The sequence below is a fragment of the Oncorhynchus mykiss genome, chromosome 2 (assembly GCF_013265735.2).
Source record: "Oncorhynchus mykiss isolate Arlee chromosome 2, USDA_OmykA_1.1, whole genome shotgun sequence".
Classification (NCBI taxonomy): Eukaryota; Metazoa; Chordata; class Actinopteri; order Salmoniformes; family Salmonidae; genus Oncorhynchus; species Oncorhynchus mykiss.
The window spans coordinates 87481405-87497098 of NC_048566.1; the positions used below are offsets into that span (position 1 = coordinate 87481405).

Here is a 15694-nt window from a genome sequence, read left to right on the forward strand (position 1 = left end):
ACTGTCTGGGGAATTGAGAGGCAGGTAAAGCAAGCACTCACTCAAACTCCGTCGCCGCGCGCTTGTCCTAGGAACCTTCTTTTCGTTCCCGTTCCTACTCGTCTGGCCGTTCTTCAGTGGGCTCACTCTGCCAAGTTAGCCGGCCACCCTGGCGTTCGGGGTACGCTTGCTTCCATTCGCCAGCGTTTTTGGTGGCCCACCCGGGAGCATGACACGCGTCGCTTCGTGGCTGCTTGTTCGGTCTGCGCGCAGACTAAGTCCGGTAACTCCCCTCCTGCCGGCCGTCTCAGGCCGCTTCCCATTCCCTCTCGACCGTGGTCTCACATCGCCTTAGATTTTGTCACCGGACTGCCTTCATCAGCGGGGAAGACTGTTATTCTTACGGTTGTCGACAGGTTCTCTAAGGCGGCTCATTTTATTCCCCTTGCTAAGCTTCCTTCTGCTAAAGAGACGGCACAAATCATCATCGAGAATGTTTTCAGAATTCATGGCCTTCCGTCAGACGTCGTTTCGGACAGAGGTCCGCAATTCACGTCTCAATTTTGGAGGGAGTTTTGCCGTTTGATTGGGGCTTCCGTCAGTCTCTCTTCCGGCTTTCACCCCCAGTCTAACGGTCAAGCAGAACGGGCCAATCAGACTATTGGTCGCATCTTACGCAGTCTTTCTTTTCGCAACCCTGCATCTTGGTCAGAACAGCTCCCCTGGGCAGAATACGCCCACAACTCGCTTCCTTCGTCTGCGACCGGGCTATCTCCTTTTCAGAGTAGCCTCGGGTACCAGCCTCCGCTGTTCTCATCTCAGTTCGCCGAGTCCAGCGTCCCCTCCGCTCAGGCTTTTGTCCAACGTTGCGAGCGCACCTGGAAGAGGGTCAGGTCTGCACTTTGCCGTTATAGGGCGCAGACTGTGAGGGCTGCTAATAAGCGTAGAACTAAGAGTCCTAGATATTGTCGCGGTCAGAGAGTTTGGCTCTCCACTCAGAACCTTCCCCTTAAGACCGCTTCTCGCAAGTTGACCCCGCGGTTCATTGGTCCGTTCCGTATTTCTCAGATCATTAATCCTGTCGCAGTTCGACTTCTTCTTCCGCGATATCTTCGTCGCGTCCACCCGGTCTTCCATGTCTCCTGTGTCAAGCCCGTTCTTCGCACCCCCGCTCGTCTCCCCCCCCCCCCCCCCCCCCCCATCCTTGTCGAGGGCGCACCCATCTACAGGGTCCGTAGGATTTTGGACATGCGTCCTCGGGGCCGTGGTCATCAGTACCTAGTAGATTGGGAGGGGTACGGTCCTGAGGAGAGGAGTTGGGTTCCCTCTCGGGACGTGCTGGACCGTGCGCTGATCGAGGATTTCCTCCGTTGCCGCCAGGTTTCCTCCTCGAGTGCGCCAGGAGGCGCTCGGTGAGTGGGGGGGTACTGTCATGTATTGTCATGTTGTGTCTTGTTTCTGTCCTTTCCCTTCACCCTGTCTCCCTCTGCTGGTCGTTATTAGGTTACCTTTTCTCCCCCTCTTTCCCCCAGCTGTTCCTTGTCTCCTCCTAACTACCTCGTCACCCCTTTTCCCACCTGTTCCCCTTTTCCCTCTGATTAGTCCTCTATATCTCTCTCTGTTTTTGTTTCTGTCTTTGTCGGATTCTTGTTTGTGTTATTCACGCCTGAACCAGACTATCGTCATGTTTGCTGCAACCTTGTCCTGTCCTGTCGGAATTTGCCGGTCCATCTGAGCCTACGTTTGTTTGTTATTAAAGAAGCTCTGTTTACGTTAATTCGCTTTTGGGTCCTCATTCACGCACCGTAACACTACCTGGTTAAATATAGGTGAAATACAATTTTATAAAATAAAAAAAAAAAATGTAACAGGTTCAGGCAGAACCCCCATCTGAGCTGGGAGGGGAGCTAGTTGTTTTAGGGATCATATTCCTAAAGAACACAGTTATACCTGATTAGCTAAAGAACTCCAACTGTAACTGGAAAACAACAAAGCTGCATGGAAAAACCATCAAACTATGTCCCACAGTATTGTTTCCCTCCCGCAATCACTCACCACTCAACACTTCCCTGCTCTGCTGAAAGCTTTAGCTTGATTTGCCTTGACAGGCGATAGTCATATAACTTTGTCAGATTAAAACAATGTTCACTTCAACCTCTCTTTTTGGCTTCCGGCTAACTCTGGGCTGCCTGTTTACCATGGAGCTTTAAATCAAGCAGGGAGAAAGTAAAAGTCCTGGCCTGGTAGAGGTCGCTCACCTTTGTCTGATGAACTCTCATCACAGTTAGCGGGGAAGCACACAGGTTGAAGAATGTCACTGGTGGACCCCAGAATCAATAACTTAAGTAATATGTTTGTTATTAAAAAGATTAGACATTTCAGCATACGACTTTGGTTTACTTGTAACTAAAGCATGGATGTTCAATGATTTCCATACAGAACATATCCAGGCAATGCATAGCAGTCCAAATGCCATGCAAACATAAAATCCTGCAGAAATAAAATAGCATTTACGGTCATACTGAGGGGGAAGTTGCTAAACAATTGCAATATCTGTTTATGCATTTGGCCTGAGTCCTGGGAGGGTATGTCATCTCAAAGACATACAATCGCATACTGTTTCACATGGGGCTGGGGAGTGGCATAAAACAGAGGCCAGGACAAATAATGGGCCTTATCCATTTGTCTGAGCACATGATCCTCAGAGCACAGCCCAACTGACTGCCGCCCAACACACTCATTACCAAGAGGAATTTACACTCTGGAGCTGTGGGACTGCCAATGTGTTGTCTTGAATTTCTACACATACAGTATATTAAATGGGCAATCTGCAGTAGCTACATCCATTTTTGGACTTATAAATTAATGATATGTACTGATTTGATTCTTAAAAAATAACTGCCTCATGAGCTTAATTCAACTGTCGTACCGCATCAGAACACACAATATAAACTTGTTTTACTGTACTGTGAACAAAGTAAATGCAAACACACACTGTATGGCCTCAAAACATGGTTAAAACTAAATTGTGATGTCAAGGATGATCAGTTCTTGCATCCATAGCTCTGTCTATGAATTTGAGTGGTTCCATTTCTTCAGTCCCATCCCTCAGCTTTGTAGCAAATCAGTGCTTTGTTATCGTTTCAACTGTTGATTGCCGCTTTAAGTGTGTTTTTTTCTATGTAATAACACAGCAGATCCCTTTCACTAGCTTGTCTGTTTCTTTATCTTCGCCACCTCAAAACAGGAGTGTCCAACACCATACATAGGCTACCCAGAGGTCTGTCCACTAGTATCATTCATTGAGTGAACTCTGGTAGAACATTCCTTGAAGGGAGCACTAAGCAGAGCAGCAACAGCTGCTTTTCTTTTCTAGTAGGAAAATTATATATAATAACTAGAGCCCGAATGATTTATCGGTTTACCACTATTAAAATCAGCCGATGTTGGCCTTTTAACTCCATATTGGTCGATAACGCCACGGTAACCGATATTCAATAAATAGAATGAAAAAATGAAATTGCATGCTTATCTGAACACACCATTCTCATGATGTGTCATTATTGTCACAATGTATGAAATCCACATCTGAAGCATTGGTATTGTACAATCACTCTTTTGGATGGCAATTTATAAGAACTCAGTGTGTGAAAAAAAATTCTGCTGTAAAACAGTTTATCGGCAGATACATTAGTATTGGTACATCCCCCCCCCCCCCAAAAAAAAAAAATCGGAATCGGTACCGGACCCCAAAAAACATATCGGTCAGGCTCTAAAATCAACACAAGAAATGATCTTCCCTGTGATTTTTCAAGCCCCCTGCGAGTAGTAAGCTTTCTCCGCTCTTTGACATCCAGTATCTGACTGAGGATTACCTCCTGTAGACGACTCACAATGCCATAGCCGTGTGAGTTGACAGAATAATTATTCAAACCTAGGACTGGAACGAGGACTACTCCTGTTGGTATTAAACACACTGTTTGATCCTCAGAGTATAATGCCCTGATCTGCTACTATGGTTGTCTTTTCTTCCTCATTCTGTGACTTAGTGCAGGATATAAGCTTATACTATACATGCAAACTCTCCTTTGAATATTCTTTGTATGTTGGAAATAACTTGTATTTCCTCACATTAATTTAAACTCCAAATATAAAAATAATAATTATAATAATAATAATGAAATGTTCAATTGTAAGGCAACCAGCTGCAACAGCTGCAACAGAGTTTGCTCAACAATTGGGCATATACTGTAGCTGAATCAACATACATTGTCAATTGAATTGTATGTTCACTCAACTTTGAATTGATGGTTAAGTGAACATACAATTCAACTTGAGAGTTTATTCTACCTTATTTGCATATATCTTAGTGTAAAATGTACATCTTTATGACAATACATTACATAAATCATAAGGCCTTTCTTTGAGGGCCTAGTTACACCCTAACACAGTGGTCGAAACTCCTGATTTACAGGCCACATCAAGCCTGCAAGTCACATTATGCTGGCTTGCAAAGTGATGTGTAATTCTTATTGGAATCCAGCCAGAGTGAGGATATGCAACAATTGGAACTTTTAATTACCCACAACCTACAAGGAGAAGGACTGTCAGAAAATTGAGACTACCTAAATCATATAAACTGGAACAGCTATCTCAGTAACAAGTGCAAAAAGTCCAAATACCAAAAAATTGGATTAGTTTAGAAAAATGTATGTTATTTATGTTTGTGTAGCATAAGATTAATAAACCAATCAATGTACAAGCAAGAACACAGGTATTTAAGCAAACAATTCTGAAAATCATCCTGCAATAGAGCATGCTGGGAAATATGATAATGATGGGGGTTGTTTTGAGTGGTTTTGAGCAAACATTCATTTGTAATATTACTTAACAAGCTTTTTCAAATTCACCTCACTTCAAGCAGAGTTTGTTGAGTAAACAAACTTGAAAACATTAGCTTAAATTCTTGTCCTTTTGAAGTCCATTCAACTCACAGAATAACACTGATTAAGCAATTTTGCAAGCCAGCATAATGTGACTTGCAGGCTTGATGTGGCCTGTAAGCCAGGAGTTGGCTTTTTTTTTTTTTTTACAGTGCAATCAAATAAGTTATTGATGAATCAAGTGTATCTTGAATAGATTAAGAATGAGGGGCCTGCCGAGTGTCACAGTGGTCTAAGGCACTGCATCACAGTGCTAGCTGTGCCACTAGAGAACCTGGTTTGAGTTCAGTCTCTGTCACAGCCGGCTGCAACCGGGAGACCCATGGGGGGGGGGGGGGGGGGCGCACAATTGGCCCAGCGTTGTCCGGGTTAGGGGAGGGTTTGGCTGGCAGGGATGTTCCTGTCCCATCACGCACTAGCGACTCCTGTGGCGGGCTGGGCACAATGCACACTGACGCGGTCGCCAGGTGTACAGTGTTTCCTTCCTTCCTCCGACACAAAAATGTAAAAAAGAATGCAACAAGCACCCTCTCTCTGTGATAACAACAGTATTGTGAATGATACTGAACAAAAATATAAACGCAACATGTAAAGTGTTGGTCCCATGTTTCATGAGCTGAAATCAAATATCCCTGTAATTTTCCATATGCACAAAAGCTTATTTTACTTAAATTTTGTGCACAAATTTGTTTACATCCCTGTTAGTGAACATTTCTCCTTTGCCAAGATAATCCATTCCCCTGACAGATGTGGCATATCAAGAAGCTGATTAAAACAGCATGATAACTATGCAGGTGCACCATGTGCTGGGGACACAATGCCATAGATGCCTCAGGTTTTGAACGAGGATTTGTGTGCTGACTCCACCAGAGCTTTAACAAGAGAACTGAATGATAAATTCTCTACCACAAGCCTCCTTCAACGTTGTTTTAGAGAATTTGGCAGGACGTCCAACCAACCTCACAACCGCAGACCACGTGTATAGTGTTGTGTGGGCGAGTGAATATACATGTTATATATATATGTTTCAGTATGATAATGCATGGCCCAATGTCGCTAGGATCTGTACACAATTCCTGGAAACTGAACATGTTCCAGTTCTTCCATGGCCTGCATATTCACCAGACATGTCACCTATTGCGCATGTTTGGGATGCTCTAGATTGATGTGTACACCAGTGTGTTCCAGTTCCCGCCAATATCCAGCAACTTCGCACAGCCATTTCAGAGGAGTGGGACAACATTCCACAGGCCACAATCAACAGCCTGATCAACTCTATGCAAAGAAGATGTGTCACGCTGCATGAGGCAAATGGTGGTCACACAATGGCGCCGGAGGGGCTGGCTACCATTTTACGAGCTCCTAACCAACTTTGCTATTGTTTGTTTTTTCGCATTGTTTGTAACTTATTTTTGTACTTATTTTGTACATAATGTTGCTGCTACTGTCTCTTATGACCGAAAAGAGCTTCTGGATATCAGAACAGCGATTACGCACCTCGAACTGGACAAGGTTTTCTTCTTTAATGAGTCTGACCCGAAGGATATACTGCTTTCCGAGACCAGGCCCAAATCCCTGTCATTTGCGTGAAGAAAGAGAGAAAAAAAGGCGGCGGAGTTCGGGCTGCCTTCAGAGAATTCGTAGGCAAGTCAGTAAATCTACACTACCATCCTTACTAATGGCCAACGTGCAATCAATGGGAAATAAAATGGAATACGATTAAGACTATCCTACCAACGGGACATTAAAACCTGTAATATCTTATGTTTCACCGAGTCATGGCTGAACGACGACATGGATAATATAGAGCACGCTGGGTTTTCCGTGCATCGGCAGGACAGAGAAGCTATGTCTAGTAAGATGAGGGGCAGGGTTGTGTGTCTATTTTTTTCAATAACAGCTGATACGCAACGTCTAATATTAAAGAAGTCTCTAGGTATTGCTCGCCTGGGGTAGAGTACCTCATGATACGCTGTAAACCACACTATCTACCGAGAGTGTTCTCATCTGTATTATTCGAAGCCGTCTACTTACCAACACAAACCGATGCTGGCACTAAGATCGCACTCAACCAACTCTATAAGGCCATAAGCAAACAAGAAAATGCTCATCCAGAAGCGGCGCTCCTAGTGGCTGGGGACTTTAATGCAGGCAGACTTAAATCAGTTTTACCTAATTTCTACCAGCATGTAACATGCGCAGCCAGAGAACAAAAAAACTCTAGACCACCTTTACTCTACACATAGAGACGCATAGAAATCTCTCCCTCGCCCTCGATTTGGCAAATCTGACTATAATTCTATCCTCCTGATTGTTGCTTACAAGCAAAAACTAAAACAGGAAGTACCAGTGACTCGCTCAATACGGAAATGGTCAGAAGACGCGGATGCTACGCTACACGACTGTTTTGCTAGCACAGACTGGAATATGTTCTGGGATTCATCCAATGGCACTGAGGAGTACACCACCTCAGTCCCCACAGTGACCGTACGTACAGTTGAAGTCGGAAGTTCACATACACCTTAGCCAAATACATTTAAACTCAGTTTTTCACAATTCCTGACATTTAATCCTAGTTACAATTCCCTGTCTTAGGTCAGTTGAGCTCACCACTTTATTTTAAGAATGTGAAATGTCAGAATAATAGTAGAGAGAATGATTTCAGCTATTATTTATTTCATCACATTCCCAGTGCGTCAGAAGTTCACATACACTCAATTAGTATTTGGTAGCAATGCCATTATATTGTTTAACTTGGGTCAAACATTTTGGATAGCCTTCCACAAGCTACCACAATGACTTGGGTGAATTTTGGCCCATTCCTCCTGACAGAGCTGGTGTAACTGAGTCATGTTTATAGGCCTCCTTGTTTGCACACACTTTTTCAGTTCTGCCCACACATTTTCTATAGAATTGAGGTCAGGGCTCCAATACCTTGACTTTGTTGTCCTTAAGCCATTTTGCCACAACTTTGGAAGTATGCTTGGGGTCATTGTCCATTTGGAAGACCCATTTGCGACCAAGCTTTAACTTCCTGACTGATGTCTTGAGATGTTGCTTCAATATATCCACATCATTTTCTTTCCTCATGATGCCATCTATTTTGTGGAGTGCACCAGTCCCTCCTGCAGCAAAGCACCCCCATAACATGATGCTGCCACCCCCATGCTTCCCCCTTTTTCCTCCAAACATAACGATGGTCATTATGGCCAAACAGTTCTATCTTTGTTTCATCAGACCAGAGGACATTTCTCCAAAAAGTACAATCTTTGTCCCCATGTGCAGCTGCAAACCATAGTCTGGCTTTTTTATGGCAGTTTTTGAGCAGTGGCTTTTTCCATGCTGAGTGGCCTTTCAAGTTATGTTGATATAGGACTCGTTTTATTATGGATATAGATACTTTTGTACCTGTTTCCTCCAGCATCTTCACAAAGTCCTTTGCTGTTCTGGGATTGATTTGCACTTTTCGCACCAAAGTACGTTCATCTCTAGGAGACAGAACAAGTCTGATTCTTGAGCGGTATGACGGCTGTGTGGTCCCATGCTGTTAATACTTGCGTACTACTGTTTGTACAGATGAACGTGGTACCTTCAGGCGTTTGGAAACTGCTCCCAAGGATGAACCAGACTTGTGGAGGTCTATCATTTTTTTTTCTGAGGTCTTGGCTGATTTCTTTTGATTTTCCCATTATGTCAAGCAAAGAGGCACTGAGTTTGAAGGTAGGCCTTGAAATACATCCACAGGTACACCTCCAATTGATTCAAATGATGTCAATTAGCCTATCAGAAGCTTCTAAAGCCATTACATAATTTTCTGGAATTTTACAAGCTGTTTAAAGGCACAGTCAACTTAGTGTATGTAAACGTCTGACCCACTAGAATTGTGATAGATGTCCTAACCGACTTGCCAAAACTATAGTTTGTCAATAAGAAATTTGTGGAGTGGTTGAAAAACAAGTTTTAATGACTCCAAATAAAGTGTATGTAAACTTCAGACTTCAACTGTACATCACTGGGGCCAAGCTTCCTGCCAATCCAGGACCTATATACTAGGCGGTGTCAGAGGAAGGCCCCAAAGACTCCAGTCACCCAAGTCATAGAATGTTTTCTCTGGTACCAGAGCGTCAAGTCAAGGACCAAAAGGCTCCTTAACAGCTTCTACCCTCAAGCCATAAGACTGCTGAACAATTAATCAAATGGCCAACCAGACTATTTCCATTGACACCCCTCCCCTCTTCATTTGTTTTTACACTGCTGGTACTCACTGTTTATTTTCTATGCATAATCACTTTACCCATACCTACCTGTACAAATTACCTCGACTAACCTGTACCTGGCAGGTAGCCTGGCAGGTAGGACGCATTGTGCCATTAACCAAAAGTTTGCTAGATCAAATCCCCGAGCTGATAAGGTAAAAATCTGTCGTTCTGCCCCTGAGCAAGGCAGTTAACCCACTGTTCCCTGGGTGCCGATGACGTGGATGTCGATTAAGCAGGCCCCCCACACCTCTCTAATTCAGAGGGGTTGGGTTAAATGCGGAAGACAGTTTTCAGTTGAATGCATTCAGTTGTACAACTGACTAGGTATCCCCTTACACATTGACTTGGTACTGGTACTCCCTGTATACTGCCTTGTTATTTTAATGTATTTTTAAAACTCTTTCTTGAACTGCATTGTTGGTTAAGGGCTTGTATGTAAGCATTTTACTGTTGTTTTCGGCGCAAGTGACAAATAAAAGTTGATTTGATTTGACTGGTTCTGATCCACGCCCCTACCTTTTATTTTTTAAAGGTATCTGTGATCAGCAGATGCATATCTGTATTCCCACTCATGTGAAATCGATAGATTAGGGCCTAATGAATTTCTTTCAATTGATTTATTTCCTTATATGAACTGTAACACAGTAAAATCTTTGAAATTGTTGCATGTTGCACTTACATTTTTGTTCAGTATAATTTGGAGACCAATGAACCACTGGTGTTCAGAGGTAATTCTATTCAGATGAATGCGACCTGGGCTACTTCGGATGAGCATGGCAACAGAATACATTGTATCCTGGGTGCAAGTCCCCTCCAACTCTTCTTCCATATTCAAGACACTCAAGCATTTCTGGTCTATGAATCATCTTCGCTGTTTGATGGCAAGCACACACAGCTGGGTGCACTACAGCCTTGATACTTACAAATTACCATATCATACACAGCAAGAAATATTTAGCTGCTTGTCATGCAGTCCATAATTGATAGTCTGCAATTAAACTAGGGTGAGTAGGCTGCAACATCATTTAACACATCATAGGCTACTATAGCCTACCCTGAAAACAACAAAACTGCATTTCATCAACAGAAACCCCTACAAACCATTAAAAAGCAGGGAATTGCTTTGTGTGCATTCAATGTAGCCCATTTTCTCCTCATAATTCTTACATAAATTGTATACATACATAAACTGAACACCATATCGTTTTACTACTAAGTGTGAAAGCAACTGCAACAAAAACTAATTGAGAAAAACAACCACTACTACTTTATTTAAATAAAGCTACATGCCAAGTGCTTAGATACTTGTGGAATGCTGAGAAACTGTTGAAACCACATACTGTACACAACTGCATTGTCATGTTCAGACAAGTTTTATTCTGTCACTTTCCCAGCGCTCATCCACCTGTTCCGTAAGCAAATCAGTGTATTGAACATACTTGGGAAAAAAATAGTATAGAACAATTAAAATTGTGTTTATTCACAAAGCCGCCGTACATTCGGCTACAGATAGCATTCAAATCGTATCTACTTATATTATGAATACCTGCGAGTAGGATACAAACTTTACTAAGTAAATAATAATAAGAAAACAAGTGTCTCGCATTACCTATAATATCCTCGACTTCGGAGACTTGCTCTCCAGCGCGTATTCCTCCCCTGCAACTTGCAAAATACACTATTGACCACCTTGGTGGTAAGTGGTGTCTTCAGCGATGGGATGCTCCGCGCATTGACCGACTGTGCCTTTGCGCTGCCAACGCCATAAGTGTGTTCATCATAAAGCCTCTCCACCAATCACCTATCATGTGATTCTAAGGGTGTGCCATCCCATCAAACTACACAGCCCATGTGCTCTAGCTACTCATCATTCCCAATACGTGAACAAGACGACATGTAAACTCAAATCTGCAACAAATTATTGTAATCACGTGTAATAAATATATTACAACTCATCACATCTTCTGTATGCTATTTGTGTACACATAAATACACTTTTTTTTTGGGGGGGGGGGGGGGGGGGGGGGGGGGGGTCCCATTTACCTGTGCAAATTTTTATCTCACCTGGTTGAGTCTGCCATGGCCCAGCACGTGCACAGTATTATATACCCTAGGACTGAAGGACTAAAACATATAGCCAGCCTATCATTTGGACGCTTGGCTCACTGGCGTTTGTGCTGAAGTTCTTGACAACAGTGCCATCTGCTGATTATAAGTGAGACAAGCATAGTTTTACAAAAAAACAGCAAAAATATCTCAGGTTAGATTACCACAGTATGAGTCATAATACCCATAAAACCTAGCGGTCAAACAAGGAAATTGTTCTATCGTTTTCCACCATACATTTTTTCCCATATGGGATTACCTGGCGTGACGACTCTCTCTAGGACAAGGTGATTTATCAAAACAGTCGCCTGTATCTACCCCCCCAAAATTAAATGCTAATTAGCTGTTTATGTGGCTATCATAAAGAACTACAAATGCCATGATAATTTGGACGAGACTGCCGAATCAAGGCAAAGGTAAGAATCTCTGGATTAACATATACTTTTATTTTAATTTAGTAACGCATTTAGTAATGAATAAATACACATTCTTTAAACTGACATTTCTTTGAACTGTCTTGTGCAAGTTTTAAATTGACACAATACCTGTTAGCAAAGGTGTCAACTAGAGATGACGTGCAGGAGCTTGCAGGGATTTGTAGTCTTGCATGATGTTTACTTTGATGCTAATTTGCATTTTTTAATCTGAGAGTAAATGAGTTTATTATATATTGATACAAGGCACCTTGTGAGAGTGATTTACATAGTTATCAAAACATCATGCCAGAGTATGCCTAGCCAAGTGTTTCTAAAATTCCCTATGGGAATAATGAATGGTGGAAAAACGATTGGAACCATTTGCCTGTTTGACCACTCGGGTTTTATGGGTATTATGACACCAACTGTGGGGCTCTATTACTAGCTACCTAATCTCATTTGACTACACTTGGCCCATACTCAATTAGCCTGTTCACGTGGTTGCTATGCCATATACATACACCAATAATAACATGTCATGAACTGCCTTTCAAAGTCACCACAAAGAACATAAGCTCATATCAAAATTATTATAGGAACAGGAATAGGAAAATATGGTTTGTCTGTTAATAGAATAGTACCATCAGTTTGTGGAAATGTCAGATTTAGTTGTTTTCATTACTTTACAGGCACATCCCATCTTTAGAGCTATGATGTGTTCAGCAGGGTCATAAAAGTTGCTCCATAAACATGTATGGCTATGCAAAAAGCTACTGTTTTGGGAGAGCTCTCTCACCTCATTTAGTTCAACAGTGCCATATTGACAAAATGTATTTTCAGTCACTGTACCTCCAAGAAGCATCTGACTACATTGTACTAAGAACCATCTGACCACTACATTGTACTAAGAACCATCTGACCACTACATTGTACTAAGAACCATCTGACCACTACATTGTACTAAGAACCATCTGACCACTACATTGCTCCCAGAAAGACAACTTTTTAAATGCAGTTTATTATAATCTTGCAGAAAGTCACGTGAAAATATGGGCCTTGAGTAAACTGTATTGTGTTACCTCAACTTAAATTGATTATTGTTGGCTATTATGATAAGAATATGGACATTGTTAATTAGTTATGTTTTGAATATGCCTGTGGTTCTATGACTGATAAGTGTTTAATGTAGACTCATGTCAGACTTCAGCCTTGCTCTTGAGGTCCACTTTGTAGATGGTCTGGTAGCCGTCGTCCCAGGCATACAGCTGCTTGTCCTTGGGGTGGTAATGCATACTGTAGTGGTTGGTGTAGCGTTTAGGAAAGAACAGCACAGGGCTCTCCTCACTGTGGATGGTGTCGTGGATATCGTACAGGCACTGAATGCTGGAGCGCCCTCCGTAGCGGGAGTTATACACCACGTACAGCGTTCCACAGATCATGAATGCTGACTCGGCGTCACGGCTCGTACAGGTGGTGTCCCAGGTGTGCTCCACAGCCAGGCTGCTCTTGTCCAGCTTGGTGATCACCAGGTTGCCCCCAAACTCTGGGTCAGAGTAGATGATCCACAGGCCCAGTTCGTCCACAGCCAGGTCCAGGAAGGTGTGCGTGGTGAGGGCGTAGGTAGGCAGGCGGCCAACCCCGGGCAGCAGCATACTGTCGGCCACAGTGCGGTTGAGGAGATGCACCTTTAAGATCTGGTTGGGTGTGTCTGCCCTGTGATAGTACAGAAAGCCATTGTAGACCACATGGCCAGTTCCCTGCCAGGGAAAGGGGAGCTGAATTGGATGAGCCTGGGCGAGCCTTCCCTCAGTGAAGGTCTTCAGGGATTTAAACTCCAGTACGGTGTTGTTCTTATTCCCGCTGAAGAAATAGATTTTGGCAGAGCCCTTAGTAGGGTCTTTCAGCCAGGATCCATAGACGTCCCCTGCTTTCTTCACTATCTTCAGAGACTTCACACCAGTGAGAGCTATGTTGCAGTCTATACATGAAAGGACAAGAGTAAGATTGAAAGTATCCTAATTTATTTTTCAATATCATGTACAACACACACACACACACACACACACACACAAGTATATTACATTGTTTTCCAGTTAACATCAGTTTCCTAAGTACCTGTCCCCAGTGTGATCTTTACTATTTTCTTCTGGGTGTCTTTCATCTGCTGTTCCATCAGGGCCTCCTCTACCTCGATGTGGGGCTGGTTAGGGGTCTTATTCTCCAGGTACTCCACGTCCCTCTCCACTCGCTCCACCCGCATGGCTACATTATCCACCTGAGTCTTTACCTCCGTTCGGTGCACCTCCATGATAGCCAGCTGGCCACGCACCTTTGTAGACAGGTCATAGATCTTCTGGTCCACCTGCTGGGTGTTCTGCTCACATTTGATCAGACGCTCCTGGGCAAGAGAGGTGAGCAAGCAGATGCTGTTTAAGAAGTGGCACAATGTGAAGGTAAGAATGTGGACCCTAGGTGGTCTTGTCAGGGGGTGTGAAGCATAAGGATTCAGACAAAATCAGGTGTAAAATGGAGGTATTTATTTATAGGTGCAGAAGGTGAAATGGAACCATGGATGTTTACAAGACGTTGATGAACTCTGACATATAAACATAAACTTTCAAAATGACAAACAATCATCTAAATAGCCAATAACTGAGGCAACAACTGGCTTCTAAGGCAGAGCGCCTATAAGAAAAGTAATTCTCATACTACAGAGTAAAAGAAAAACAATGGGACCAAATGTCACTCCAGCCCAAGCGCTCCTGAAATGATCCAGAATAGCTGAGAAACGCTTGGCTGCCCTAATCAGCGCAGAGTTGAGCCGGCGTGGGATATGGCTCGAAAACTTACCTCAAACCAGTGATTTTAGATGACTCTGTACTCCTAATTATCCCAACTGACAAATCGAGAAGATTGAAATGCTGCTAATTTATGAAACTGCCTTTTTCAGGTCGATAAATCGAAGCAGTGTAACTTAAATTCTTAATTAACATTGTTAACAATTTCTACTTGCGTGTGATGGCTTGAATAAGAACTTTGGGACATGCTTAGCGGTACACTCTAACCACACTAATAAACAAAAACATTTGCAAACTATGTTTGGTGGCAAATGAGAGTAGGGTGTATATGGAGTCCCTGGTTCGCATCGTCACAGTGAACAGTTTGTTTTGAGATTTGCTGTTAACATTGGTTTTAGTTTAGTGTTGCTGTAATGTTATCAATACAGACTAAACAATGAGGCAGAGTAATCTGAAAATATGATATTAGTTTTATTTGTCCATAAGCCAATCCATTCTTACTCTGTGTGTAATGAAGAAAACATATTGTTTGGAGTCTTTAGGCTTTTGTTTTTGTCTCTTACCTCAAGTTGGGCAATCCTCCTCTCAAAATACTGCATCATGAAGGCTTCCTGGGTGGACCTCTGAGCATGCCCCAACCCCAGGCTCAGGACGAGCAGTGTCAACATCCAGGTATACATCAAACACACGTTTAGGACTTATTTCAACTACTCTCAAACACAACCACAAAAGTATATTCCTTTAAGAGAATTCAGTTCTGAACTAACCTAAAAATATGTCTCCCTGGTGAGTTGTGTGGTTGAATTCCAGAGGCATCTGGCTGTATGTTTGTTTTTGGTTGACGTGAGAGACAGTTCTGGAAGGTTTTGAATCCTTCTTCTGAGAGAGAGTTCTGCTCAGGCTGCTGCATCTTTAGAACTTGTAATATTATCCAGATGGGCCCTTGACACGTCCCCAGTCCTGAAAAAATACCAAACTATGCAGGATAAAGGTCAAATGGGTTTTTATAATGCATGCATTGATCTATTATTTTCTGGATTGTTGTTTTTCTCCCATTGTATAAAGATTTCACAAAATGTTGAGGCATACTGTCTATTTTTGGATATTGTAATCATATAATGTATTTATGAAAAATTGTAGGTTTTGGTTATTTCAGTATTTTAGATGTTGAAACATTGGTCAGACAACTGTTG

General features: G+C 42.6%; 2 protein-coding genes across 6 annotated transcripts in view; both read right to left on the reverse strand.

Moving 5' to 3' along the window:
- Positions 1-11180, reverse strand: part of ppfibp2b (PPFIA binding protein 2b) — a 126422-nt gene extending 115242 nt beyond the window's left edge. For all 5 annotated transcript variants that reach the window (XR_005038648.1, XM_036958254.1, XM_036958240.1 and 2 more), the window contains exon 1: positions 10791-11180. The gene's annotated coding sequence lies outside the window, so the exon portion shown is untranslated. The remainder of the gene's footprint in view (positions 1-10790) is intronic.
- A 16-nt stretch (positions 11181-11196) lies between these two features.
- Positions 11197-15341, reverse strand: olfml1 (olfactomedin-like 1). The gene is made up of 3 exons (XM_021575577.2): positions 15065-15341; positions 13819-14101; positions 11197-13681 (listed from the first exon to the last, which is right to left on the reverse strand). The coding sequence occupies exons 1-3, from the start codon at positions 15179-15181 to the stop codon at positions 12900-12902; spliced, it is 1182 nt and encodes a 393-aa protein (XP_021431252.2). The 5' UTR covers positions 15182-15341; the 3' UTR covers positions 11197-12899.
- Between the last annotated feature and the right edge of the window lie 353 nt (positions 15342-15694).

Excerpts from the sequence above, each read along its gene's own strand:
- olfml1 (XM_021575577.2), bottom strand. The coding sequence starts at position 15,181 with ATGTATACCTGGATGTTGACACTGCTCGTCCTGAGCCTGGGGTTGGGG. Across the intron at positions 14,102-15,064 it reads GGAGGATTGCCCAACTTGAG|GAGCGTCTGATCAAATGTGA; the intron begins GTAAGAGACAAA and ends TCTCTTGCCCAG. Across the intron at positions 13,682-13,818 it reads AAAGATCACACTGGGGACAG|ACTGCAACATAGCTCTCACT; the intron begins GTACTTAGGAAA and ends TTTCATGTATAG.